Source organism: Lepidochelys kempii, chromosome 5 (genome assembly GCF_965140285.1).
Source record: "Lepidochelys kempii isolate rLepKem1 chromosome 5, rLepKem1.hap1, whole genome shotgun sequence".
Classification (NCBI taxonomy): Eukaryota; Metazoa; Chordata; order Testudines; family Cheloniidae; genus Lepidochelys; species Lepidochelys kempii.
The window spans coordinates 54,135,944-54,162,980 of NC_136384.1; the positions used below are offsets into that span (position 1 = coordinate 54,135,944).

A 27,037-nucleotide genomic window follows, 5' to 3' on the forward strand; every position below is an offset into this window, starting at 1 on the left:
AAAACATCATTTATTCATCAAGTTCTACCATCACCCAGATCTTTCCATTGTTAATGGGTGCATTGCCTAGTCTGTCATAGGATTTAGACAAGAACAAGTCACAGAATAAAAAAAAAATAAAATAAATCCTCTAATTATGATCAGTATCATATGAAGGTGTTTGGGCCTGGTGACCTCTACCAGAAACCATTCCTATTGTTAATGATATTTGTATATTGCCTGAATAAGCAATGTACAATGATGAGAAAAATATGCTGTAGTTCCTATGCCAGGCATCTTACAGTGAGGTGGAACATCTTAGTAATGGTGCTTCTTTGGGAGTCATCTCTCTCTTCTTTTCACCAATGATAACCTCTTTTGCTACTGACTCTGTTACTAGCCCTTTACACTGTATGTGGACTCACTTTGAAGTATCAGAGGAACAAGCAAGAGCTTTGATCCTGCTCAAGGTTCTGTGTTCCATTTATACAACTGCAAACTAAATGTGAGCCCTAATTATAACAGCAAATAATTTAAAATCCTGTCAGTTCCCCAGCTGCATACTTAAGAGGGAATTAATCAAAGCAATGGCCTAAACTTGTTATTCATATTTCTATGAGCTAGGCCTTAATTACTAGTCCTGTATTAATGGCACAGGAACAACAGAAGAAAATCTCAGAGACTGAACACTAGGATAATGTGATGAAAGAAAGATAATTATTAAATGTGACATAAATATTGTCCAAAACAGGAGGCTACAAGCTGGTCCTCGGTGAAAATCAGGAGGAACAGACAAAGCTTACACTCCAGTCAGTCATTTCCCTCAGGATGCGGGAGGGAGGGCACACACCCTTTTCTCTTTTAATTATTTCATCTGTTCTCAAAACTTCTCCCTAAGGGCCCCAAATCCCGGTCATACTCAACCTCTAACTCCACCCCAACAATCGTTCCTTATGTCTTTCTTCCCTCTTACCTAAATGATCAACCCCTTGCCTTCTCCTCACCCCTCTAGGATTGTCCCCATTTTGACCTCACACCAGCTCAGCAATCCAGCATACTCCACAGACACTCAATTTAACTTCACATTTAGTGTTTGCAGCTCTGTGCATTCAACTTCAAGCTACGTCTCAGAATCACTGAATTCTGCTGCCTCCCGCACCTGCAGTACTCACTCACAGGCACTTATATATATATATATATATATATAAATGAATTGCTCTTGATCAATGTGATTCAAACACATTTGGGCATGGATGAGAGCCCTGACCTACTTCAGTGAATAATGGTAATAATTTCTCTATAGAAATACTTGGAGTTAGTCTTTTATGATAAACAAATACTTTAATGCCAGCCTCTTTCATTATATAGTAACTAACACTACAGCAACTAGAGTTGTGGTGGGTGTTTTGATACTGAAATAAGATTACATGAATCCTGCCAAGCTAAAGCTTGCCTTTGACATAGCCCTGAGCAAGGGCTGGTGCATAAACGGCACTATCTAAAGAGTAGTCTCAAGCATCATTGCACCACAGACACACTCCTCTAGCTACAAGTCATCCCATGCAGCACTCTTTCACTGGCTGGGGGGCAGAGCAGAAAAGCAGGAGAGCAGCAATGCAGCATGCTCTCTCCTTGTACTCAGCAAGCTGGCTCTCGATGGGGATCATCAAGCATAAAGACCCTCCTCTCTCCTCTGTGTCCAGAGTCACAATCTAAACCGGTTTTGCATGCCTGCACAAAGGAGTGTGGATGACCTTATTCCTCTGGGTGGCCATGTAAAATGAGGGCGAAGTCAGTACATGATGAGCATCAACGTAACTCAAGATAGAGCAGTGGTTTTCAAACTGCGGGTCATGACCCAGTACAGGGTCGCAGAATGTAAGGCACTGGGTCATGGCGGCTCTGGGCTGGGCTGTTAAAAGTCCCCTTGGCGATGCTCCCCAGTTATGGCAGACTAGTTCTATCTGTTCCAACACCAGTTGCACCCTGGAAGCAGCCAGCAGCAGGTCTGGCTCCTAGGCGTGGGGGGCCCACGGGGCTCCATGCGCTGCTCTCACCCCGAACACCAGCTCCACACTCCCATTGGCTGGGAACTGGCCAGTGGGAGCTCGGTGGGATGGTGCCTGCCGGCAAGAGCTGAGTGGAGCTGCTTGCACACCTCCACTTAGGAGCTGGACCTGCTGCTGGCCGCTTCCGGGGCGCAGCGTAGTTTGCGGTGCTAGGACAGGCCGAAAGCCTGCCTCTGCACCATGGCTGTGCCACTGACCAGGAGCTGCCTGAGGTAAGTCCATGCCCCAACCCTGTGCCCCAATCCCCTGCCCCAGCCCTGAGCCCCCCCAAACTCCTTCCAGCACCCCAAACCCCTCATCCTCAGCCCCACCCCAGAGCCTGCACCCCCCAACCCAGAGCCCTGACCCCCTCCCACACCCCAAGCCCCTACCCCAGCCCAGAGCGCCCTCCCACACCCTGACTCCCTCACTATAACCCCACCCCACAGCCCTCACCCCCGCACCCCCAACCCTCTGCCCCAGCCCTGAGCCCCTCCCATACCCCAAACCCCTCATCATCAACAATTTTCTTCAACTGGGTTGCCAGAAAGAAAGTTTGAAAACCACTGAGATAGAGGACCTGAGTGGGCGCTGTTATTCCTTTTCAGAAATGGATCCAATCTGTAGCTGGGTATGGTCCCAGCAAGAGAACCTGAAATGACATTCTTCTGCTGATTGTATGAAGTCAGGCAGTCTGTTAAAATGGGTGAGAGAAGAAAGAGTCTGCCTTCAGAAACTGCAAGCTGGCAGAAGGCTCTGCATGTGGAAGCCCAGTGTTAATGTCATGTGTAACGGTATCAAATTCCAGTATAGTGAAATCAAATCCACATCCTTTAGTGCTATGCTGAATAAATCCTTTAAAATCTGTATTTTTGTGAAACACTATTCCCAGCTAACTAAATTCCTGCAAATTCCCTTTCCAGGAGTTCTCAAAGGTTGTTATATGCTCCTCATCCCCTGCTACCAAAATTCAGAGAGGAACAAGACTAGCTGACAAATACATTACACTTTTTGCTTCCCTCTCATTTCACTAGAAAGTTTGCAAAGGGAAATGCCAGCTTGACAGAACTATTATTTAACAGTCTATTTCAAATCTCAGAACAGAGCAATGTGACACAGCACTGCTATCTTACATGGCAAATTATCAGAACTATTTGCTCTTCCAGAATTCACCATTAAAACTCTGAGGAACTCTTGCCCTGAGGTCAATATGAAAGGATTTCGATTCAGCTATTGTAATTCTGTAGCATTGTGTGTGTTTATTAATGAATAATTTCTCTTACATTAGCAAATGTAAATTTGGATTTCATCTGCAGTGTTGCTTCAATGCTATATGTCAAAGACTACTGCTCATTTTAAACATTCCTGGCCTTGGAGCTTTGTTCCACGATATGCATCTGATGAAGTGAGCTGTAGCTCACGAAAGCTTATGCTCTAATAAATTGGTTAGTCTCTAAGGTACCACAAGTACTCCTTTTCTTTTTGCGAATACAGACTAACACGGCTGTTACTCTAAATCCTCATCAATGTTATTTACAATCTATGATTTCTAAACACGCACCCAAAATTTCCCCTCAGCCTTCTCCCCACCCAAAGGCAGGTTAGGCATAAAGTCCTTGTGAACACCTCAGAAAAACATGTCTGAAGAAACTGGGTCACCTCCACTGAACTCCTGACTCCTGACCTAATCACCTCATTTAGTGAGCACGTGGCTGCTTTCTTTATCTCCCAGCTACATTTTGGAAATAACTCTTTTGAGATACCAGCCAGAATCAGCTACTCAGACAATCCAATTACCTAATCCCTTACAGGGACAGTCAAATCCTTCTGATTGTAGCCAGAGAGCAGATTGTTTGGGACATCAGACATTTTAACAATATTCTTTTTTAGATAGAGGATTAGTAGCAGGCAGGGAAACAGTGAACATAATATAGAAAGAGACTCACTTGAATGGGAATCGGACATCAAATCAGTATCAGAGAGGACAGAGCTTTATAACAAGAAGCACAAGGAAAAAATCCATTTGGTTCTATTTTAACACTTTCTCATGCCCTCAGAGTCATTTAATTCCATTTGCCACCTATCTGTCCATTTTAACATCTGTTGTGCCCTGCTTCACTGCAAGCCTGGGGCAATGCCTTTAAAAATATAACCAGAATCATCACTGATATAATGCAACATACACCTATATCGATATGACTAAATCTTTATGTTGCAAAACCCATGGTTCTGAAAGCATTTAGATCAATGGGAGGCTTTTACATCAACATTGGCTCATGCCAGCATTACTTAAGGCCTGATCTTGAGAACATTTGCTGTGTGAAAGTTTGTAGGACTGGGACCTTAATCTGTTGAATGTTAAGCTCATTATATTTAAGAAATTAATTACTAAGGGAAACAATATGTAAGGAAGACTCTTGGGAGGACATTTGGTAAGAGAATATGAAAGGTAAAGCTCACTAAACTATAAGAGTTTCGAGGAATTTTATGCAGAAATTTTTGTGTAATTTTTGATGTTGTTAAAAAAAATCACATGCATTATTATATATATATAATGCATGTTATTTTATTTATATATATATACACACACACATACATACATACATACATATATATTCAGCAATAAAAATGTAAGCTCTATTAATGTGCCCTTCTGGTGGAAACTAAGTTTTACCATACTGCTGACCAACTTCCTAGTATAACACAAGAATACTGAGCAAGGAGGTGATACTCACAGTTTCACAGGAAGAACTGCCAGTAAGTACAATGACAATTCTGAATCCAAATGGATGGAAGGATTGGCCCCTTAGATAAATTACATCTCAAGAAAACTATGTTCAATGAACATTTAAGGTTACAAAGTCACATACTCAAAGGTAGGAAATGCAAGAATTAAGGTTGTATGTGCAACTTTATTTTGTTCCCTTGTGCGTGTACCTTGTAACATAGTCTTTAATTAGATGATTACATAGTATTTTTTTCCCACAGAACCCCCGTCTCATTCTGTGAATGGGTAGTACTTTAGTATTGACTTTTATCTTCCTAATTCAGTATGCGGCCTCAGGCCTTACTAACTGCACACCATCCAAATCATGCACTGAATACAAAATCATTAACTTCCTTGTGGGCATTTCTATGGTGCCCTCACAATTGTATCCGAGTGTTTCACAAATATGATTATATGAATCTTTACAACACCACTGTAAGATGAGGGTGTATTATACCTGTTTTACAGATGGAGAATCTGAGGCACAAAGATTAAAGCCAAAATTGCCTAAAATATCAACTAATTTTGGGTACAGACACATAACACAAATACTTGGGCTTCCCGTTCCAGTCCAGGTCTCCTTCCCCAGCCAGTCCCAACCTCTGCTTTTCAGCAGGGTCCACATCTGATCTCTGTCCCAGCCCCCTCACAGTCTTTCCTCATCCCTCTCACAGCTGATTCCATGACCCAGTCTCCCACCACTGCTCCTGGGCCCAGTTTCCATGCCCTGCCAGCTACCAGTCTCCTTCTTCCATCTCCATGTTCTTTATCCCCATTTACCCCTTTTATCCACTCCAACGTCTGGTTCTTATCCTCAATATATTAAGACAAGCAGCTTCCACCTCCAGGCTGCCTGGGCCCAGCAAGGAGAGCATTGAAAGCACAGGAAAGACAGATTTCCTGCTCTCAGTTCTGGTATTTGACACCACAGTGGCCCAAAACATCCAGGAAACCGATGGCAGGGAAGCCCTGTTAGCTCTTGCAGCCCTGAGCTGGAGCATTCACAGTGCGAATGGGCTCTTTGAAGCAGGTAGCTGCCTAACTCTAACAAGTGTCTACTGAGCATGTGCAAACAGATCCCCCTCCATCCCCCCGCAGGCTTATAAACATGGCCCAATTTAAGTGTTTTTTCAAGGGTAGAGAAAAAGGTGCCATAAGGTGACCTCCCAGCCCAATTTCAAATTCCTACTCCAAAGCACGAAGGTGCTAAAGGTTTTCAATGAAATGGCTGTGTGAATTTTAACATGATCAAAACAATGTATTTTCCCCTAACCCCAGCTGAACCATTTTACAGCTAAAACTTCCAAAATAAAAAATAAAAAAAATTCAGCCTGAGGCAGACACCCAGCATGAAAAATATCAGCCCTAATGGTTAAAGTTCAGCAAAGGTATAAGCAATTGAAAACAATTTCTTATAATGGAAAGCACTGGGCAGTCTCAACTACAGGCAGCCTTACCTGAGCCATGTATAATTTTTTTATACAAACTTCAGAGTGACTATTGTGCTTATAAAACTGAGCAACTGGTCACACTCTCTGCAGCCATACCCAGTGTGGAGCAGTACTGTTATATAATCTCTCTCAGATAGCTACTGGCAGTGCAGCCCAATTCAAATATCCAGCAGCCTTTCTATCCTAATCCCAAGAAGAAAATGGGCCAATTTCACTGAACTGCAAGGTATTTTTGTGCTATCTGGACAAATATTCACTAAGAAATAATCTGGAAATACCAATTAATTTCCACTCCTGACCTGAGCAGGATATGACGCCTTTAAAGGCAATAGTCTACTATACCACCTGGCATTTTTATTTTTATTGCACAAGCCCCTATTTCATCAGAATGGCTGTGTTCAATGTTATCTTTATAGAGTATTTTTATTTTACTTCTCTGTTCAGCTTAGAATATGTGGAAAAATAATTAGCAAGAGAGCTCTAGGCACTGAAGAAGAAAATGTGCAGTTCTATTTTTAAAAAAGGAAAATTTGTTACAAATGTGTAAGGCAAGCTGAATGAAAGTGTAAAGTTCCATTACAGACACGGAGGGGAGTGGAAAAGTGTGATCCTATCCATTAGAAGATACTATTCAAAATATATGAGATACAGAATAATTTTGCATATTTCACAGAATTTCTTTTGCCCCCCCAAATGACACGAGGCAATGCTATCACAAACCCACAACACTGCTTGGAGAGAGCAACAGATACAGTAACAGAATATTGCATAGGGTATTAAAATCAGAGGGCACTTCATAAGCCTTTCACACACAAGATCATGACATGATACCCAATTACACTGTATTGTTATGTCTTCTGTGCCTGGGGGGAGGGATAGCTCAGTGGTTTGAGCATTGGCCTGCTAAACCCAGGGTTGTGAGTTCAATCCTTGAGGGGGCCATTTAGGGATCTGGGGCAAAAATTGGGGATTGGTCCTGCTTTGAGCAGGGGGTTGGACTAGATGATCTCCTGAGGTCCCTTCCAACCCTGATGGTTCTATAGGGCTCAGGAAATTTCTTATCACTGTGCCTTAAGAACTCACTACCACTGAAATACTACGGCTAGCCTCCAACCTTGTCCCTAACGTTCATCTGGATTTATGTTGGTGACTGAGAGAAGTCAAACATGCAAGAGAGGGGTTTGAACCTTTTATGAATACAAGTGCTTTCTGGAAAGATTTGCTGAGAGCACTACTGAAGTATAAGGTGCGTGGTTCTTTTGTTATTCCTCTGTGATAAACATTACAGCAGTAATAATTTGAACTTCTTAGAACCAATAAAAGCGATCACTGGGGCAATGCTATGCAACATGCTGAGCTGCCCTGGCTGTGAAATTGAATTTCACAGCCACACTCCATTTAATATTAATAAGGCAAATATATACTACACTACGGCATAGAAATGATTTAACTCCAATGGAAATACTAACCACAATAAGGTCTCAAATGTTTTCACTTTTGGCTCAGAATGTAGTTCTCAGTGAATCAATGAAGGGCTGTGGATACCTTAACAAAAAGCTTGCACAGAAGCCCTTCTCTTTTAGACTGTGATGGACCTGTGTGGCAGCTAAGGATGCATGTGTTTACAGGTTGTAGAGGAGAGCAATTGAGGAATCTGTTTATTTGTTTTCCATTTAAGCAAAAGCACTTTCTCATACTTCTCACACAACTATAACCCAGGGGGGAGGTTTACTCCTGAAAAATATAACAAGAGTATTCATTGTTTACTCCTGAAAAATATAACAAGAGTAGGGTTCTATTGTCCCTCAGCCTTTGTACATCTGTACAGGTGCGTAAGGGGAAACTCATCCCCTTAAATGGCCTATCCAGACCTTGGATTTGGGTATGCAGGAGTAAGTGGGTGATGTACACCTGATCCTATTCCCCTCCTCACTCACACACAAGCACCTGAGCAGGAATCTGTATGTAGGTGGAACCAAGGTTCCACCACCTGAACATGCTGGCCAATGGAGAGTGTAAGAATCGTTCTTCTTGGAGTTATTGTTCACGTCGATTCCAATCAGGTGTGCACACGCTGCATGCAAGGTCATCAGAAAGTTTTCTGTTAGCAGGTCCCGGCGGGTCGGCTGTGGAGCCCCTGGAGTGGCACCTTCATGGCGCTCAATATATAACCCTCCAGACCCGACACCCCTTCAGTTCCTTCCTCCTGTCTGTGACGGCCACTGGAACTGCATTTGCTTGTCTTGCAAGGGCTTCCCTTAGTTTTCTTCTTTAGCCTGTAGTTTTGTAGTCTAGATTTCAGTTAGTAGTTAGTTTAGATTACTGTATATAGTAGTTTGGGTTAGGGTGTGGGATCATCCTCTATCTTTTACTTGCATACTTTCACGTAGCCATTCAGCCTGCGCACAGACGGTTCCTATGGTTTGTGGTCAACCACAAACATTATTAGTTCACGGTCCTCCCATTTGGTCTATCAATGGCTCCCTGAGTGTTCACCAAGTGTATGTTAGTCATAGCAGCCTTCCTCCCTACCTTGACGATTGGTTAATAAGGAGGCAGGTAGAGTCTCAAGGCCAATTAGTCAGATTCACTTTTGAGACACTGGGACTCCTCCTCAACATGAACAAGTCAACCTTATCACTGACCCAAAGAATAAAATTCATTGGAGCAGAGCTGGACTCGGTACAGGCAAGAGCGTTCCTGCCAGAGACCCAGTTCCAAGCCATAACCAACATTATTCAAAACCTCAGGTGGTACCTGACCACTACAGCAAGGGGATGCTGGAGTCTCCTCGGCCACTTGTCACTGTCAGCCTTCACTTACGTGGTCCAACATGCCAGACTGAGGCTCAGACCTCTACAAGTATGGCTTACACTGGTCTACTGCCCAGGGCGTGACAGACTGGACTCAGTGGTCACTGTGCAAGAGCAAGTACTCAAGTCCCTCCGATGGTGGCTCGACCCTTGGTTGGTGAGCAAGGAAGTCCCCTTCAACAGCCCACAACCCTCTCTGTCTCTAGTAACCCTCTCTGTCCCTAGTGGGTTGGGGCATTCCCCTGGGAGATCTCTGAATGGAAGGCATATGGTCGCAGAACGAGTTCTCACTCCATATGAATATCAAGGGGCTCAGAGCGGCGTGACAAGCCTGCCAGACCTTCCTGTCCCTACTACAAGGCAGTGAGTGGCAATGACCAACAACACCATTGCCATGTTTTACATCAATGAACAGGGCAGAGCCCATTTCTCCCCCATATGTTGCAAAGCCCTTCAGCTATGGGGGTTTTGCATAGCCCACTCCATTCACCTGGAGGTGTCATATCTCCCGGGAATACAGAATGAATGAGCGGATCACTTCAGCAGGTCATTTTGCAAACACGAGTGGCTCATCTGTCCAGATGTCATATATTGCACCTTCCAAAGGTGTGTGGGGGGTTCCCCAGGTAGATCTCTTTGCCACACAGAGCAACAGAAAGTGCCCAACGTTCCTTCCAGAAACACAGCCCAAGCTCGATCTTGGATGTGTTCATGCTACCCTGGGGGGACCGTCTTGTGTATGCCTTTCCACTCGTCCCACTCTAACACAAGGTACTGCTCAAGATTCACATAGACAAAGCAGAAATAATTCTGTTGGCCCCAGCATGGCTACGCCAACATTGGTACACCATGCTTCTGGAGCTGTCCGTGGACACCCCAATCCTGCTACCGCTTTACCCAGATCTCATCACCCAGGACCACGGTTGCCTTCACCACCCAGACCTCCAGTCCCTCCATCTCACCGCGTGGAAGCTTCATAGTTAAACCCCCTGGAGCTCCTGTTCTTGAAACTGGTAAGGCAGGTTCTCCTCGGCAGTAGGAAACCATCTACCTAACTAAGTGAAAGAGGTTCACTTGCTGGTGTGCCCAGCATTGCACACCTCCAATCCAGTCGCCTATACCACTCATCCTGGATTACCTCCTGCATCTGAAACAACAGGGCCTAACAGAATCATCCCTCAGGGTACATCTTGCTGCTAGTTCAGCCTTCCACCCGGCAGAGTTTGGGCATTCCATGTTCGCCATTGTAGGGCATTTCCTCAAGTGCCTGGAAAGATTATATCCACAGACTCGACGACCTGTGCCTGCATGGGACCTCAATCTGGTCCTCTCCAGGCTAATGGGGCCCCCTTTTGAACAATTGGTGACTTGCTCCCTTCTGTATTTGTCGTGGAAGGTGGCATTCCTGGTCGCCATCACATCGGCTAGGAGGGTGTCCGACCCACCCTACATGGTCTTCCACAAAGACAAGGTGCAACTCAGGCCTCACCCACCCTTCCTTCCCAAGGTGGTGTCCCAATTTCATACTAGCCAAGACATTTTTCTACCAGTCTTCTGTCCTAAGCCTCATAACAGTGCACAGGATCAGAAGCTTCACTCATTGGATGTCCGGCGTGCACTATCATTCTACATCGAGAGCACTAAACCTTTCAGGAAATCGAACCAGCTGTTCATTGCGGTGGCAGACTGGATGAAAGGGCTCCCAGTTTCTTTCCAACACATTTCTTCCTGGATCATGGACTGCACCTGCACATGCGACGAGCTGGCTAAGGTCCCAGCCCCAGCTATTACGGCACACTCCACCAGGGCGCAAGCCTCATCAGCGGCTTTCCTGGCCCAGATCACCATTCAGGAGATCTGCAGAATGGCAACATGGTCATCGGTGTATACGTTCGCCACTCACTATGCTATCACTGAGTATTCCAGAGATGATGCGGCATTCGGCAGAGCGGTGCTCCAGTCAGCGATTCCTTAACTCCGACCCCACCTCCGGATTAGAGCTTGGGAGTCATCTGATTGGAATTGATGTGAACAGTCACTCGAAGAAGAAAAATGGTTACTCACCTTCTCATAACTGTTGTTCTTCAAAACTATTGTTCACACATTGTTCACATGTTGTTCACTTTGGTTGTTGAACTCTAATAAGATGCACCTGGGAGAAGTCGAGAGTCCCATCCAGAACAATGCTGTGGTGAATTCTGAAGTAGCAGAGTTTAATAATGTCTCTGTTAACTTTATTTTCATATCTTCTGTTAAACTTTTTTCTTACCTTGAGGCTGATTCTGCCACCTTTACTCACATTGAACACTGGAAATATTTTCAGAGTGCAATGTGACTTTTCACCAAGTCAGGTATTGTTGTATGAGGTCTAGCCCTTTAGCTTCTCCTATGTCTATTGCTATTTTTTTGTTTCCCACTATAAATCCTGTCTCTGTTACTTCCTTTTTATTTTGTTCTGAACCATCTGCTGTTTTTTGGGTGTTTTTTTTTTTCTGTTCTAACCCTTTTACTCCTTTTTCTGTATTCAGTTCTGTGCTGGGTCAGTTATCCTTTCTTATTTCAGACCCCATAGACATTTCCCATGCTTGCTGGATTTCTCTACAAGGACCTTCTATACATTTTAGTTTGCTCTTGTCAACTGATGTTAAAGTTTACAAAAGTTAAAATTAGAAATAAGGAAGGAAAAAGAATCCATACCGCAAAACAGTATCAAAAAATGAAGGCTTTCCCAACAGGTTCCACTTAACAGTTATAAATAATGCTGTTATGTATTGGGACAAAGCTCTGTCCTTGCCTCCATGGGTCCCGTGTTTCGTGGCGGATTTCGCTAGCCTCAGAGGCTCACTGTGACCCTCCAGGTAACCCTTCTTTCTCTAGAGACAAGGGTCACAGTCTACTGAGCCATTTTCATCATAAGCCAGCAAGGGAAGTGAAGAGAAGTTATCCTTCCTTGCACAGTCTCTGTTGTCTCCCAGTCTCAGTGATTAATCAGGGGGCAAAGATGGTGGTGGTGGGGGGAGCCCGGGCCCACCCTCTACTCTAGGCTCCGGCCCAGGGACCCTAATAATATCAGCTATGGTAGCTCACCTTTTAGAAACACGACATGTACAATTCCCCGGGCTACTTCCCCCACAGCAACCCTCACTTCCTCAAGCTCCACTTCACCCTTACCTCAGGGCCTCCTTCCTTGTGCCTGATATGGTGTGTACTACTCAGCCTCTCCAACAGCACAACTTCCTTCCATAGCTCCTGACATGCACCTGACTGGCTGGGAGGCTTTTAACTAGTTTCAGCCAGCCCCTGATTGGCTTCAGGTGTCCCAATCAACCTAGCATTCTCCCTGCCTTCTGGAAAGTTCTTAATTGGCCCCAGGCGTCTTAATTGACCTACAGCAGCTTCCATTTCACTTAGCCTGGTACCAGGGATTTGTTTAGCCTGGAGCTAATATATCTATCTCCCACTATTTTTCTATAGCCATCTGGCCTTGCCCCGTCACAGTATCTATCTGTACCTAAATACCTACATCACAGAGCTGTTGTGAGGATTAGGTAATATTTGTTTATGAATCATTTTGAAGATTAAATGCATTACATCCAGTGGAAGGTATTATTACTTTCTATCTTGCATCTCTACTCCATTAAAAACAACATCAAGTCTAAACTTTAAAGCATCTTTCACTCTTATGAGGTGCCTAATATATTTGCATATTCCATGTATATGAACATTAAGCGCCAATTGCCTACTATCCTCGGCTTTTAAAAAGAGTAGATTGTTCATTGACAACAACAACAAAGACTGTTCTTGGTTCAGAGTAATGATTTTGAAGAGAAAGAGGGAATGCATTATTTCTGCATTCTAAGTAAAGGAGTAAAAGCAGGTGAACAAAGTGAAGCATGTTTATCTGTGCCATCTCTCATCTTGCTTTGAAGAAATTACACTTTGATATTGTCAGAAACCATTCCATATTCAGGGAAATAAGATGTTAAGCCTTAGGGGGAGGAGAGGAAACACATTAATCTAGGATGAACATTTTGAGATACAAAGCTTCATATAAGCAGGTCATCCAGCAGCAGCTGATATAGACAAACTGTTCTCGGATATAAATTATCACAGTGCAGAGGCCTCCAAGTTAAAGAAGCCACTAGGAGAGACTCACACTCATGGCTGTACACTAGGAGAGGTGGCGTCTTTTAGAAAGCACCTCAGAGAAGATTTTTCTAGCTGTCTTTCCATGATTGGGGGAGAAAAAAATAGCAGTCAGAAATGCAGATGAAAACAGTAACTATGTTTGAATTCACGGAAGTGGTTCAAAAGAAAGGATTCACAGATATCTGAGATAAAACTAGGCACCAAGCTAACCCAGAATGTGATAGAAGCTGTTCCAGAACTTTAAAGCATTTCTACAGAGAAAGGACACAAAAATGCTGTCAAAACCAAAAAGGATTTAGCTTGAAAGTTATCCTTACAAACCAATCAGATATTTTCAAAAAATGTTGAGACTGGAAGCTGTGTCTTACAGAAAAGCGTAAGCTCCTTCGCAGCTGAGAAGAGCCCATTTAGTTCATTGCCTACATAACCAAAACAATGATGCCACATAAATATTTTGAAATGTCATTTCTCTAGATATAGACTCATTTAAGAACAGACAAGACACCTATTATTTGAGGATTATAAAGATACTAATCCTTTCACATAGGCTGTAATAATGGCCACTGGCCAGGGTAAAATTCAGTGACTATACACTTCTGATGGGCTTACATGCAAAAGGCCAGTGTGTCTTGGATGCTGAGAGCCGAACTCCATCATGAAATGTAGAATCCAGGATTATCATTTTATCCTGCTGATCAAATGGAAAAAAAAATCCCTAATTGTGATGTTACAACCCATAATCTTTATGGAAATATGCTTATGATATGGATATGGCATAAGAGATATATTTTATGCAAAACGGGTCTTCTAAGATATCATCAGAGAGGTTATAATTTACTGAATGTGATTATCCAATTTGTATGCATGTATCATTTCTGTATCTAAAGTCAGGAATATTGACTATGTAACAATTCTGATGAAGTGGGTTCTAGCCCATGAAAGCTTATGCCCAAATAAATTTGTTAGTTTCTAAGGTGTCACAAGGACTCCTTTTTTTTTTTTTGCTGATACAGACTAACACGGCTACCACTCTGAAACGAATTACAACTCTGTGTGTATTTGAGAGACACCCACCAGACAACAGGCCATCAGCCTCAATGGGCCATTAGGAAAAAGACAATGAGTCTTCAAAGATGTGGATTCCCCCATCTTCCGGGAGTTCCTTCCTGTGTACATTGCAAATAATTCTGGTTTCATGGTTGCTTTGACACTGCAAGGTCAGGTGATAATGTCACCTGGTAAAAAGTGCCATCTTGAACATCGCTGGTACTTTTTCACTGGAAACAAAGGCTATGGATGCCTAGTATTAGCATTGCTATTTATCAGTTGTCCTTTTTTTCCCCAACTATGCAATGTGTTGGGATATGTAAGGGTTAAATAAAGACATGGAAAACCGCGAGTGTTGGCATGATATCAGGGAGTAGACACAGGCATGCACTATTCCTTTGCTTAATAAATAAAGTGTTATCCCTTTCCCATCCCTCCTCATCGATAAGGGTTGCAGCTGCATAAGAAATGCAGGGATCTAAAGGATACCTTTTGAAGAAAGAAGTGTTATTTCCTCCTCCCTTCCTTTCCCAAATTCATAAGCGAGCTCTCGGTCATGGCCCCTTCCACCCTCATCTGAGAATTGCTGATGAGGGAGATTTATGGCAAAATACTGTTGCAAAGAAATGTATTTTCAAAGTAAAAATGCTTGTATGACATGCGTAATGGGCATACTAACAGTGGGCATACTAACAGTATGGGTGTTTCTATTACTTAATAAGGTTTTTGGGGGCATTGTAAATGATGTAGGCATTTACATGTTAAACTTAAATAAAATGAGTGTGATATAATTAATCCAGTGCTTACTGGACAATTGTCCAGGGGAACAAGTATCGCAATAAAGAAGCCCGTACTCAAATCTGCCTCTGGGTTAACCTGTATCTTTCCACCTTTTGTGATTGACGGCATTGTCCTTGTTCTACAAAATTCCAACATCATACCTGAAGAAAAGTATTCAGAGTACAATCTAAGATACTTATGATTTTGAATGATAAATGATTACCCCTGAGCCTTGCAATTATGAAAATGTCCTTACAATCCTCCAAAATCACTTCCATGTTAACTTTACTCCCCTGGCATCATAATGTTAATTATACTCCTCCAAAACAAGTACCACAAAGTAGATGAAAAATGTAAAGAACAAGCATTCTTTGTAGAGAAAGAAAACACTTGAGCTTCAGAAGAAACTTCCAGTACCTGAAAGAAGTTTAACTCTCTCTCTTTAGAAAGCTTCCTTCTTTGAGAGTCTGATCCAATTCCAGCTGAAGTCAATGGAAAGACTCCCATTTACTGCAGTAGGCTTAGGATCAGGCCCCTAATATAAATCTATATAACATGCATCTTTCATCAAGAAGAAAAATGTTTTGAGTCCCAAAAGTGGTATTATAGGGAAGGATTATTTGATTTATGCAGAACACAGAGTTCTAAATGCCAATAAAAGCTGGGAAAATAATTGTATTAAAAACACTTCCATAAGAATGTTGCAATCTATTACTTTCAGAACAATACCATCTGGTCATATCTTAAAGCAAAATGAACAGAAACTATAAATTAAAAAGCTTCCAAAGATCTCAAATTGTTTAGTCCATTTCAGGGTATAAATTAACATTTAGATAAAGAATATTTTCATTCTATGCATAATAGGAGAAACCCTGGAGTAATTTCTTTGAACAAGCAACACATATATGAGAGGCTTTTTTCTCTTAATTTTAAGTTTATTTTCATATAATAGCACTACGTAAAGAAGGTTAGAAGACTGGGCCTAATCTTACACCCATTGAGGTCTATGAGAGTTTTGATTTTGGCTTCCTTAGGAACAAGATGGAGTATTTTTTTGTCACAATTTACACTGAGCTTCTGGACCACAGATTCACTGCTTCCTGTTTAAGGCCCCAATTAAGCACCTGCTTACAGAGTCAGTGGGACCAATCACAGACTTAAAGTTTAGTGTTGCCTTATGTGACCTTGCGGCTTTCCCTCCTTCCTTTGTAGCATAAACTGTGGATCATTGCCAGGATCACCCTATCCCTTGCCTGTGGCACATAATAGTTTTGTCTCATCTGGACTCTAAAACTTTGGTCTAATTTTGGTTGCTGGGTTTAGTGTCACAGTGCTGGCTGGTGTTGGTAGCCTGTGATATAGAGCAGGTCAGATTGGATGTTCTGGTGGTCCCTTCTGAGTCAGAGAGAGTCAGAGAGAGCTTTGCTGGATCAGGACCTGAAGCATGACACGATATATCTAGCAGTACAACCAGAGTGGATAATGCAAACTGTTTCCATTATATTCATTCAAATTTTAAAATGCATTTGTTTGGGTCAGGTTTGTTCTCCTTGTATATATACTTTCTGTGAATACTTGGAGTAGCTGAGTTTTACTGGCACAAATGTTTACAGTAAGAGTATTTCAACCCAAATTGTGAATTCACCTGTTGGAAGAATTTGTACCAGAAACATTTGTGCACTTATCCAGACCATGGAACAGAAACAATATAATGTTTTGTGCTGCTTATTAAGATATATTAAACAAAATTTTAATGCTGATGGGTCCTTCTACAATGGATTCTCAGAAGGCTGGAACTTTTAAAAATGATTTAAAAATATCTTTAAACATGTTTAAGCAATTTCAGGTTCTCTTATCCAGACTCTTCTTTCCAATATCCTTCATACTTTTGCTCTTGCACAGTTTGTTTAATCTCTGACACTATCTCCTTTTATTAAGCAACTTCAGCTGCCTCCTTTCCCTCTTCCGACTTTTCAGTACCTTTCTCGCTTATTCTCCCTCTCTGCTCACCTTTTACCTTTCTCACTCTTATTCCCCCTCTTAATTATTTATAGTTCCCTCAATATCATAGTATTTGAGCACCTCACAACCTTTAATGTATTTTCCTCACAACACCCCTGTGAGGTCGGGTACTTGAGGGAGAAGCACTATTTCCCCAATCTTACAGATGGTGAACTGAATCTCGGCAGGGCTAAGTGACTTTCCCAAGGTCAGACAGGAAGTCAGTGGCAGAGCAAGGACTTAGACCAGGTGTCCCAAGTCCTGGGTCATGTTTGTACTTACAGAGACTAGGCTCACATAGCTATGTCAACAAAGCCCCCTAGTGGAGAGATAGCACATGCACAGAGAAGGAGGTGTTCAGCTGGCATAGCTGGCATCTGTCCAAACGACATTAGCTATGCTTACCAAGGCACTCTTCTGTCATTATATTTACATCTACACTAGAAAGTTTTGCCAGCATAGCTACTTCAGCTAGGGGTGTGTGACTTTTTGACACTCCTAGCTGATGTAGCTTTGTCTATAATGTAGATCAGGCCCTATACTACTGCTCTAACCCCTGTACACATCCTCCCTCTCTACCTCTCATTCATCCCTACAATTTATTTTCTGCTACCCTAGGCCCTTTGTTTCTTCTGAACATGCTACTAATGTTTCTTCATATATACTAGAATTATTACTAAGCTTGTGTGTATTCAAGTTTTTTAAATATCAAATTAATGGATTCCCAATTAATTTGAGGTAGTTAAGCTTAGTCAGAAGGGTAAGCAACAAATTTGTATCCTGGAACAACATTCAGGGAGTTTCCAAACGAGACTCTGCAAGTATATTGTCAAATATCTTAATTATTTGTCAATCAGTTCTTTTGAAATAAGTCTAGGCACACCTAACGTTTCCAATATAAACCAAAGAACTGTCAAAAGGAAGAACCAAATAGGAGGAAAAGCATTGATGCTGTAGTGAATTAACAACTAGTCCTAAATTCAAAGGCATTTACCATGGAGTCATACTTTGGAGAGCACCTTGGTTAAAATTAAACCTAGAACCTTCTATAGTGGTTAATATGATTAAATCATAAGATTCTCTTACCTGCTGAAGTTGGCTCCTCTTCATCAGATTCTGGGCCCAAAAAAGAAAAAGAAAGAAAAAAGTTATAAATAGTTGAAGAAACTCCAACAGTGCTAATTAATAGCCATTTGGTTACATTTAAATATACCTACTAAAATCCAAAACTGGCAACACAATGGCATGACATGTGTGGGTTTTTAAATATAAAGTCTGAATCGACTGCATTATCAGATTTCAGATTTATTAGAAAACCAAGCTAAATCCACTGTGAACTTAACATATCTGTGTGTTTTACAGTCTTGCATCTTTATCCCCCCTCCCTCTGTCCCCCATCCTCCATATACATCTCCTGTGTAAAGACTATAGGTAAAACCTCATATTATTCGGCTGGAAGATATCAGACATTTCTGAGACCATATTAATTAATGGGAATAGTTACAGCACTGTTAAAAGAAACGTGTTGCCTTGCTGACCTGAAGAGAGAAAAAGAATAGGATTTTCAAAAGAATGTTTTGCTTTGGCCTCACTTGCTGCCACTGAAGTTAATGGGAAGTCCATCTATATTTCATAAACATACACATGGTTTTCCCTACATCCTTCAAAAGTGTTTAATCAAAGTGAAGGAAACCCCAACAAGTGATTAACTCACACACTCTTCCTATCCTAAGAAGTCAATGGAGACTCAGCATAAAGGTGATATAGGGAACTCTAAGAGGATAGAGAACTCTAGAGCACTGTGGGGGTTTTTTGATCAGTATTCCTTAACATTTTAAAGATAAGGTTGTCTTTTGGTTTCACTGAAAAAACACAGTTTTTCCACTTTCCCTGCCACAGACATCCACTTTTTAGCTTGCTTGGAAAGCACATCTCTCTAAACGCTGGGCTGGACAGGATAAAAAACACACAAAGCCTCTGGTAGCACCAGTGAAGGTGGCCTGAGAACTGTGTGATTTGCTTCCTCCCTTCTACACCCTGACTACAATTGGCTGCCAAAAAGAGAGAGATTTCAAAGATTTTTGAAAACTTTGATCTCCTGCATGATTTATTTTCCCCTCTTCGCCTACATCAACATATATAACTCGAGGACTCCCTGTTTTTAGTGCAAATTTATAGCAGACACCTTTGGGAACTTCTTTCATCACATATGAATTGCACTGTGTATAAGTCTTGGGTAATTTAATATGGTGTTCTGTATGTTATTGTATATGACAATTATCCTGGACACAGGGATTATTTCTAATTGCACTGGAGTGAAGTAGTCTTTCCGAGGGGCATCAGAATCAATCAACAGAGGCTAATGAAATGTTGTGTGAGGCACCAGCCAGCTGCTTTCCTTTGATTAAACTCTTTTGAGGGTGGGGGGTTTATTAACGCAATTCAGTATTCAGAAAGAACTGAAAAGGATAGGGAACAAGAAGCCAATAGACAACACAGTAACAAATGCCTATAAAACTCCTTATACAAATAAATGATCACTTGAGTAATGACTACTTTTGCAAATAAGCATATACAGGATTGGACTTAGATTGTATGACAGGAAGAAAATGTTGTTTTATTGTAGGTGTACTGAAATGAAAGAAAAGATGGTCACGTCAATTCAGGATTTACAGACAATAGGAGAGAAGAAGAAGAAAGAAGAAGAAGAGGAGGAGGAGCAGGAAAGATGCTTTGCTCTGCTGAGACAGGGCACACTGGAAGATGCTGGAATTTACTAACAGCCTCAGGTCTTGATGCAATGCCCATTTAAGTTAATTGCAAAGGTCCTGTTGACTTTAATGATGGAAAATCAGGCTGTAAACAAGCTTTCTGAGAGGAGAAAAAACAAACAAACTCCACATTGCTGAAAAGTTAAGTGCTGGCTGTATTGAAATCAAGGGGACTTTTGCCATTGTCTTCAAAGGAGCCAGAATTTCACCCACTGTCATTAATACACTCTACTTTGCTAGGCAGCCTTTGAACCTAACTAGTAGTGCTTTTGTTTGTGGTTAGACAAATCCACTGTATTTACAGATTTTCATTTTATGATTTTTCTCTCAATTTTCTACCCAGTACCAGAGAAACATTGCTTATTTTAAAAATGGAATAGGTTGTATAGACTGTAAGCTCAGTGACAACATTGTAGGAAGAGACATGAAGAGTGGTGGAAACAGAAATGAGCTGATGACTTGCGCATTCAGTCAAAAGCAAACAAGCTGCAATTTCCCCAGCTACCAAGGAGTTGCAGGGAGGGCAGAAGGACTGGTGAAACATCAGCATGAACCAGAGAGATCAACAGAGTAGGAGAAACGGCAAGTGTGTCTGCAAATCCAGTAGTTTGTGGACCGGGAGGAACAGCGCCAGCACAAGGGGAGAGAGGAGTGCCAGCATGAGAGAGAAGAAGAGCAGGAACATTAATATCAGGAAGTCAGAAGCTTAATACAGACAGGGAGTACAGGTTCAGTTGCCCCAAACTGTGACAGAGATAACTAAAACTGTACTTGTCTGTTCTAAAGGATGATTACCATAACCTACTGAAAAGCTAGAAGAACTCACTACATATAATCAGAAGGCAAGATCTTGGCCAACATGATATTAACCAATAGAGAAGTCACTGCTCACAGTTAACTCATTTTCCCCTTTGCAGTCCAAACAGCACTCCATAATATTCCAAAGCAGAAATATGCACATTTAGAATTGCTTTCATGAAAAAGGCAAAGACCTAATTTTAGCTGTTATTACTGTACTTCTAAATCCTGGGCATGACTGAACTGGAAATATGTATTAAAAATTAAATATGAATAAATACAATATGAAATTCCACAGCCTTATGCACACAGTGATTTCTTTATCAAACGAGACACAGCTTAAATTATCCTGCTGTCCATGACAGGATTTCTTTTATCAGCGATAGCTTGAAAGGCCACATCTGAAAAACAACCTGCTTTTAATAAGGCATTGGACTCTTTCATTTAAAAAAAAATGTTTGCAGCAAGACTCTGAATAGTACATGACTGGAAGTATGGGACTTCCCCTCCTACGTAACTGTGGTATAGTAAAATATGGACTGTCCTTGTAATGGACAAGCTTTCACACCATGTACATACGTAAGAGACGCACCAAAAAGAGGATGGGTATTTCAAAATTTGGTCACTCTTTTTCGTGTACTCAGAGGTGGAGGGCTCTGCAGCCAGAAAGCCAGAATCTTTAGCCAGGTTCTTTGAATATTAACCTGATCCTGAATAAGTAATAAGCAATGTACAATATAGTATGTAAATGTTGTACTGCAATTTTGCCTTAATAAGAAGTATTTAAAAAAAGAATACACTATACATTTTTCATCCCAACTCAAACACATCAGCTCTCCACTTGTCATTACATTATTGATAAATAGATAAAAATATCATCACCACAACACTACTCCTGTGATTGGCAGCAATTTCAATCCTAAAGTTATTTTAAAAAAAGGCTATTTATACAATGACAGGTTTCAGAATAACAGCCGTGTTAGTCTGTATTCACAAAAAGAAAAGGAGTACTTGTGGCACCTTAGAGACGAACCAATTTATTTGAGCATAAGCTTTCGTGAGCTACAGCTCACTTTATCGGATGCATACTGTGGAAAATACAAAAGATGCTTTTATACATAAAAACCATGAAAAACACCATCGGTGTTTACCACTACAAAAGGTTTTCTCTCCCCACTCTCCTGCTGGTAATAGCTTATCTAAAGTGATCACTCTCCTTACAATGTGTATGATAATCAAGGTGGGCCATTTCCAGCACAAATCCAGGTTTTCTCCCCCACCCCTTTCCACACACACAAACCCACTCTCCTGTTGGTAATAGCTTATCTAAAGCGATCACTCTCCTTTTTCTGTTGTAATATTGCAACTTTCATGTCTGTAATCGCGTGACCAGAGAGATTGAAGTGTTCTCTGACTGGTTTATGAATGTTATAATTCTTGACATTTGATTTGTGTCCATTTATTCTTTTACATAGAGACTGTCCAGTTTGACCAATATACATGGCAGAGGGGCATTGCTGGCACATGATGGCATATATCACATTGGTAGATGTGCAGGTGAATGAGCCTCTGATAGTGTGGCTGATGTTATTAGGCCCTGTGATGATGTCCCCTGAAGAGATATGTGGGCACAGTTGACAATGGGCTTTGTTGCAAGGATAGGTTCCTGGGTTAGTGGTTCTGTTGTTTGGTATGTGGTTGCTGGTGAGTATTTGCTTCAGGTTGCGGGGCTGTCTGTAGGCAAGGACTGGCCTGTCTCCCAAGATTTGTGAGAGTGTTGGGTCATCCTTCAGGATAGGTTGTAGATCCTTAATGAGTTGGAGGGGTTTTAGTTGGGGGCTGAAGGTGACGGCTAGTGGCGTTCTGTTATTTTCTTTGTTAGGCCTGTCCTGTAGTAGGTGACTTCTGGGAACTCTTCTGGCTCTATCAATCTGTTTCTTCACTTCCGCAGGTGGGTATTGTAGTTGTAAGAATGCTTGAGAGAGATCTTAACCCTAACCCTAACCCTAAAGTTGCGATATTACAACAGAAAAACTTCAAAACCAGACTCCAGTGAGAGACTGTTGAATTGGAATTCATTTGCAAATTGGATACAATTAACTTAGGCTTGAATAGAGACTGGGAGTGGCTAAGTCATTATGCAAGGTAACCTATTTCCCCTTGTTTTTTCCTACCGCCCCCACCCCCACCCCCAGGCGTTCTTGTTAAACCCTGGATTTGTGCTGGAAATGGCCCACCTTGGTTATCATACACATTGTAAGGAGAGTGATCACTTTAGATAAGCTATTTCCAGCAAGAGAGTGGGGTGGGGGGAGAGAAAACCTTTTGTAGTGGTAAACACCCGTTTTTTCATGGTTTATGTGTGGTTTTATACATGGTTGTATGTATAAAAGCATCTTCTGTATTTTCCATAGTATGCATCCGATGAAGTGAGCTGTAGCTCACGAAAGCTTATGCTCAAATAAATTGGTTAATCTCTAAGGTGCCACAAGTACTCCTTTTCTATTTATACAATGAGTCTCACCCATGATAATTAGCAGTAAATTTCCCAATTATCTTATTTCAGAGATGAGGAAGGAGGAAAAACAAAAAATAAACTGGAAGCACATTACTTCACACAAAATCTGCTGGTTCATTATGCCTGGCAGTAGTTTGGCATGATCGGTCAAACTGTTCTCGCACTGATTTCAGAGTGGTGGGAGGGATCAGGAATGGGCCAACATTTGGTAGCTTGAAAAAGCCAGATACCTGACATGGATATCTCCACCAGTATGTCAAAGAAGTCTGTATAAAGTGGTGGCATGATAATGATCTTGAAGTATTTAGAGATGTAAACACCAAAACTGTACCAGTCTGCAACTTTAAAAATGTTTTAATTTCTTTTTTCTTTCTACAGTGGAGCTTTAACAAAATATATGATGTCATACGGCAGCACAAAGATTTTATTGCTATACACTTAGAACAAATTTGATGCACATTTGTGATTACTCATATAACTCACTCATGTTTTGGTCATAAGTGAGTAATACTATCATCCCCAACGTATGCTAATAAAACAAATATGCAATCACAGAAGAAATAGATTTGAACAGAGGGTCCAATAATGTGAATTGTTCAGGGTATATCATATTACTGGTATGAGAGTTGCTATGAAAATGCAATGATGCAATGTTAGCATGGGAGTGACTGCAATAATACTGTGTTAAGCCTCAGCGTTCGACCATTATAGCGGTAGATGTTTTCAGAAGTGCAAGCAAACCCAGTCTGAGATTTGAGGTGTAGTAAATTTGAAGTCTATTAAGGGGGCAGGTTCACTAGTGGCTTACATTAGCTTTGTGTCGAAGAAAGGGGTCATCAGGGACACTGTTCCCTCTAAGCTGTGCATGTGTGCGTGCGCACACAGATCCTAAACCCCACACACACGGCGAAACACCGCGCGCACAAAAATTTGCACAGAAGAAATTTTTTGCGCACACGGCCTGTCAAAAATTAGAGGGAACATTGATCATGGATTAATGCTAGATCTAGTTGCCTTTAACACTTTTTATTAATATTTGTAAGAAAAGGTAACTGGTGCATGATTTGGAAGAACTGATAACAATAAAAAACAGTGAACTATCTACAGGGTATTATTTCATACTCAAAAGCCTAAATATTTAGAGTTCTGTAAAATGCATCAAACCAAGTCTAATAACTGTCAACACCAACATCCCATAGTACGCAACAGTTTCTGGTTTTAACTTCAATTTCAAATGAAAGAAAATTTGAAAAGTTCCTTTTCTTTTTTGCACTAAGATTGAACACTGACAAGTAGTTCTGAATAACTGCAGCCATAATATTATTAAAATCATAGCTGGGAAATGAAGAAAAACATAATGCAATTCTTTCAAGAAGGTTAACATTCAAAGTGCTGTTTAGATATGTTCATGGCATTGCTTGAAATAAAAATCAATAGGATAATTGACTTTTGGCATATTACAGTTGTTAATGGACACAGGAAGGTTGCCTATGTTGATGTTACTAGATCTGTCAACAGCACTCAATATACCATTGACCATCAAGTTTAGTTGCCTTGAATAGTGTGTTTGCTGGTGTGGTCATACATTTTTTCCTCTTACTTAAGAACACCGATATGAAGGAGAGGAGGGCGGAGAGAAGTATCACACAGATCAGTTTTTTCACCCCTCCTTTTGACTGGGAATTAAGATAAACAACATCAAAATACATCTAACTGAATGAGTCAACCCAGTGCCTACTGAAGAAATCATATGCCTGATTGTAGTGATTTGTTTTTGAAATAATTATCTGGTACACATAGCCATTCAATGAAGTTCTGCCAACATCACAGCAGGCTGACTTTAGAGCACTAATTTTGAAACTAGTGGCTGTCTGTCATGGCTGAAACATCACATAACTATATAAACATATTTCTGTGTGTGAAGATACAATCAAGGATTAAAAATATCAAGAAAAAATAACAAAATATAAAAGTATAAAACCTAATGTACTTCAAATGATAATTAATATTAATCACCCTGAGCACAGGTTTATAAATTATAGAGCAAAGTCTTCACTCCTCTCATATTTTATAAAACTTGCACTAACATACCAATAAAGAACCTTTTAAGTTAAATACTTATATTTTATAGCCCTTTTTAACTAAGTAGGCACCTGCTAACATCTGTTATAGTTAACAATGCAAAACTCAGTCCATTATATCCCCATTGTTACACAAAGATACACATCTACAAAATGACACGGCTTATCAGTGGTAAACGCCAGACACCAACAAACACTCTCATCAAGGACAAACAAGGTCACCTACTAACAACAGAAAAAGAACAAGAAATGCACTGGACAGAGCATTTCCAAGAATTATTGAACAGGGAGCCACCGAAAGAGGAAGCAAATATCCAGGAGGCAGAAGAAGATCTTGATATCACCAGACACCTCAACTAAGGAAGAGATCATCCAAGCCATCAAATCCTTAAAAATAGGGAAAGCTCCTGGAAAGGATAAGCTGAATGCAGAATTGTTCAAGGTAAATCCTGAGTTAGTCGCATCTATCCTGGCCCCTCTATTTATATCGATCTATCACAGGGGAAAAGTGCCAGATGAGTGGACCAATGGGGTTATAGTGAAGATACCAAAGAAAGGAACTGTCAGTGATTGTAATAACTGGCGTGGTATCACACTTTTATCTATGCCAAGCAAAGTATTGTGTAAGATCATAGTCCAGTGTATATCAGAGGCAGTTGACAGTGTTCTTGGAAAAGAGCAAGCCGGTTTTCAGAAAGGGCGTGGCTGCACAGACCAGATCTTCACACTACAGAACATAATGGAACAATACTTAGAATGGCATAAGCAACTCTATATAAACTTCATAGACTTTGAGAATGCTTTTGAAAGCATTCACAGGACCAGCCTATGGTGCATTCTGCGGGCATATGGAATCCCTTTCCATACAATCACATCATCAAAAGCTTTTATTTCTTCTTTACATGCAGTGTTGATCACAGTGAGCTTAGTTTTGAAGTCAAAACAGGAGCTTGTCAGGGGTGTGTCATGCCTGCAATCTTCTTCAACATTGCCATTGACTGGATAATGCAGCATACAACAGAAGACATGCCAAGAGGCATTAAATGGACACCCTTTTCATCCATTGAAGACCTGGACTTCACAGATGATTTCGTTCTCCTATCACATATCCAACACCATATACAAGAAAAAAACAACTGGACTCAACAAATTCAGCAGCAAATTGGACTGAAAGTCAACCGCAATAAGACAGCTATCATGACCTTTAATATTCCCTCCCAATCACCAGTACGGATAGAGGAATATGGTCTCCTAATTTAGAGACATTCAGATACGTGAGCAGCACCATCAGCCAGGACAGTGGAACAAGCCAGGACATCTGGAACAAAATCAGTAAAGCCAGGAACACCTTCAGGAGCTTAAATACAGTCTGTAAATCATCAAAATACAACACCAAAATCAAACTCAAGATTTATCAGACCTGCGAACTTTCAACATTACTTTATAGTGCAGAATGCTGGGGAATGAGAAAGTATGACATGTTCAAACTGTCTTCATTCCATACAACCTGCCTCAGAAAAATCCTCCATATCTTTTGGCCCAGAATAATCTCAAACAAAGATCTATTGACACAGTGCAGCCAAGAGGATATGAGCACCATCATTGCTAGGAGGCGCTGGAGATGGATTGGTCATGTGCTTCGAATGGAAACTGATTCCATCACCAGAGTAGTAATGGTGTACACCTGAAGGCAAGCGAAAATGAGGCTGCCCAAAAACAACATGACTAAGAGCTGTGGAAGCCAAGCTGAATACCCTGGGACACAGCTGGGGAACCATTGAAAGACTTGCCATAAACAAACAGGAGTGGAGATGCTTCATCGCTGCCCTAAACA

General features: G+C 41.2%; 1 protein-coding gene across 1 annotated transcript in view; it reads right to left on the bottom strand.

The window, feature by feature from the left end:
- Positions 1 to 27,037, bottom strand: part of EDIL3 (EGF like and discoidin domains 3) — a 392,956-nt gene that overhangs the window by 228,160 nt on the left and 137,759 nt on the right. Inside the window, exon 3 of the mRNA XM_073344422.2 lies at positions 18,122 to 18,151. Coding sequence (XP_073200523.1) covers positions 18,122 to 18,151 — 30 coding nt within the window. The remainder of the gene's footprint in view (positions 1 to 18,121; positions 18,152 to 27,037) is intronic.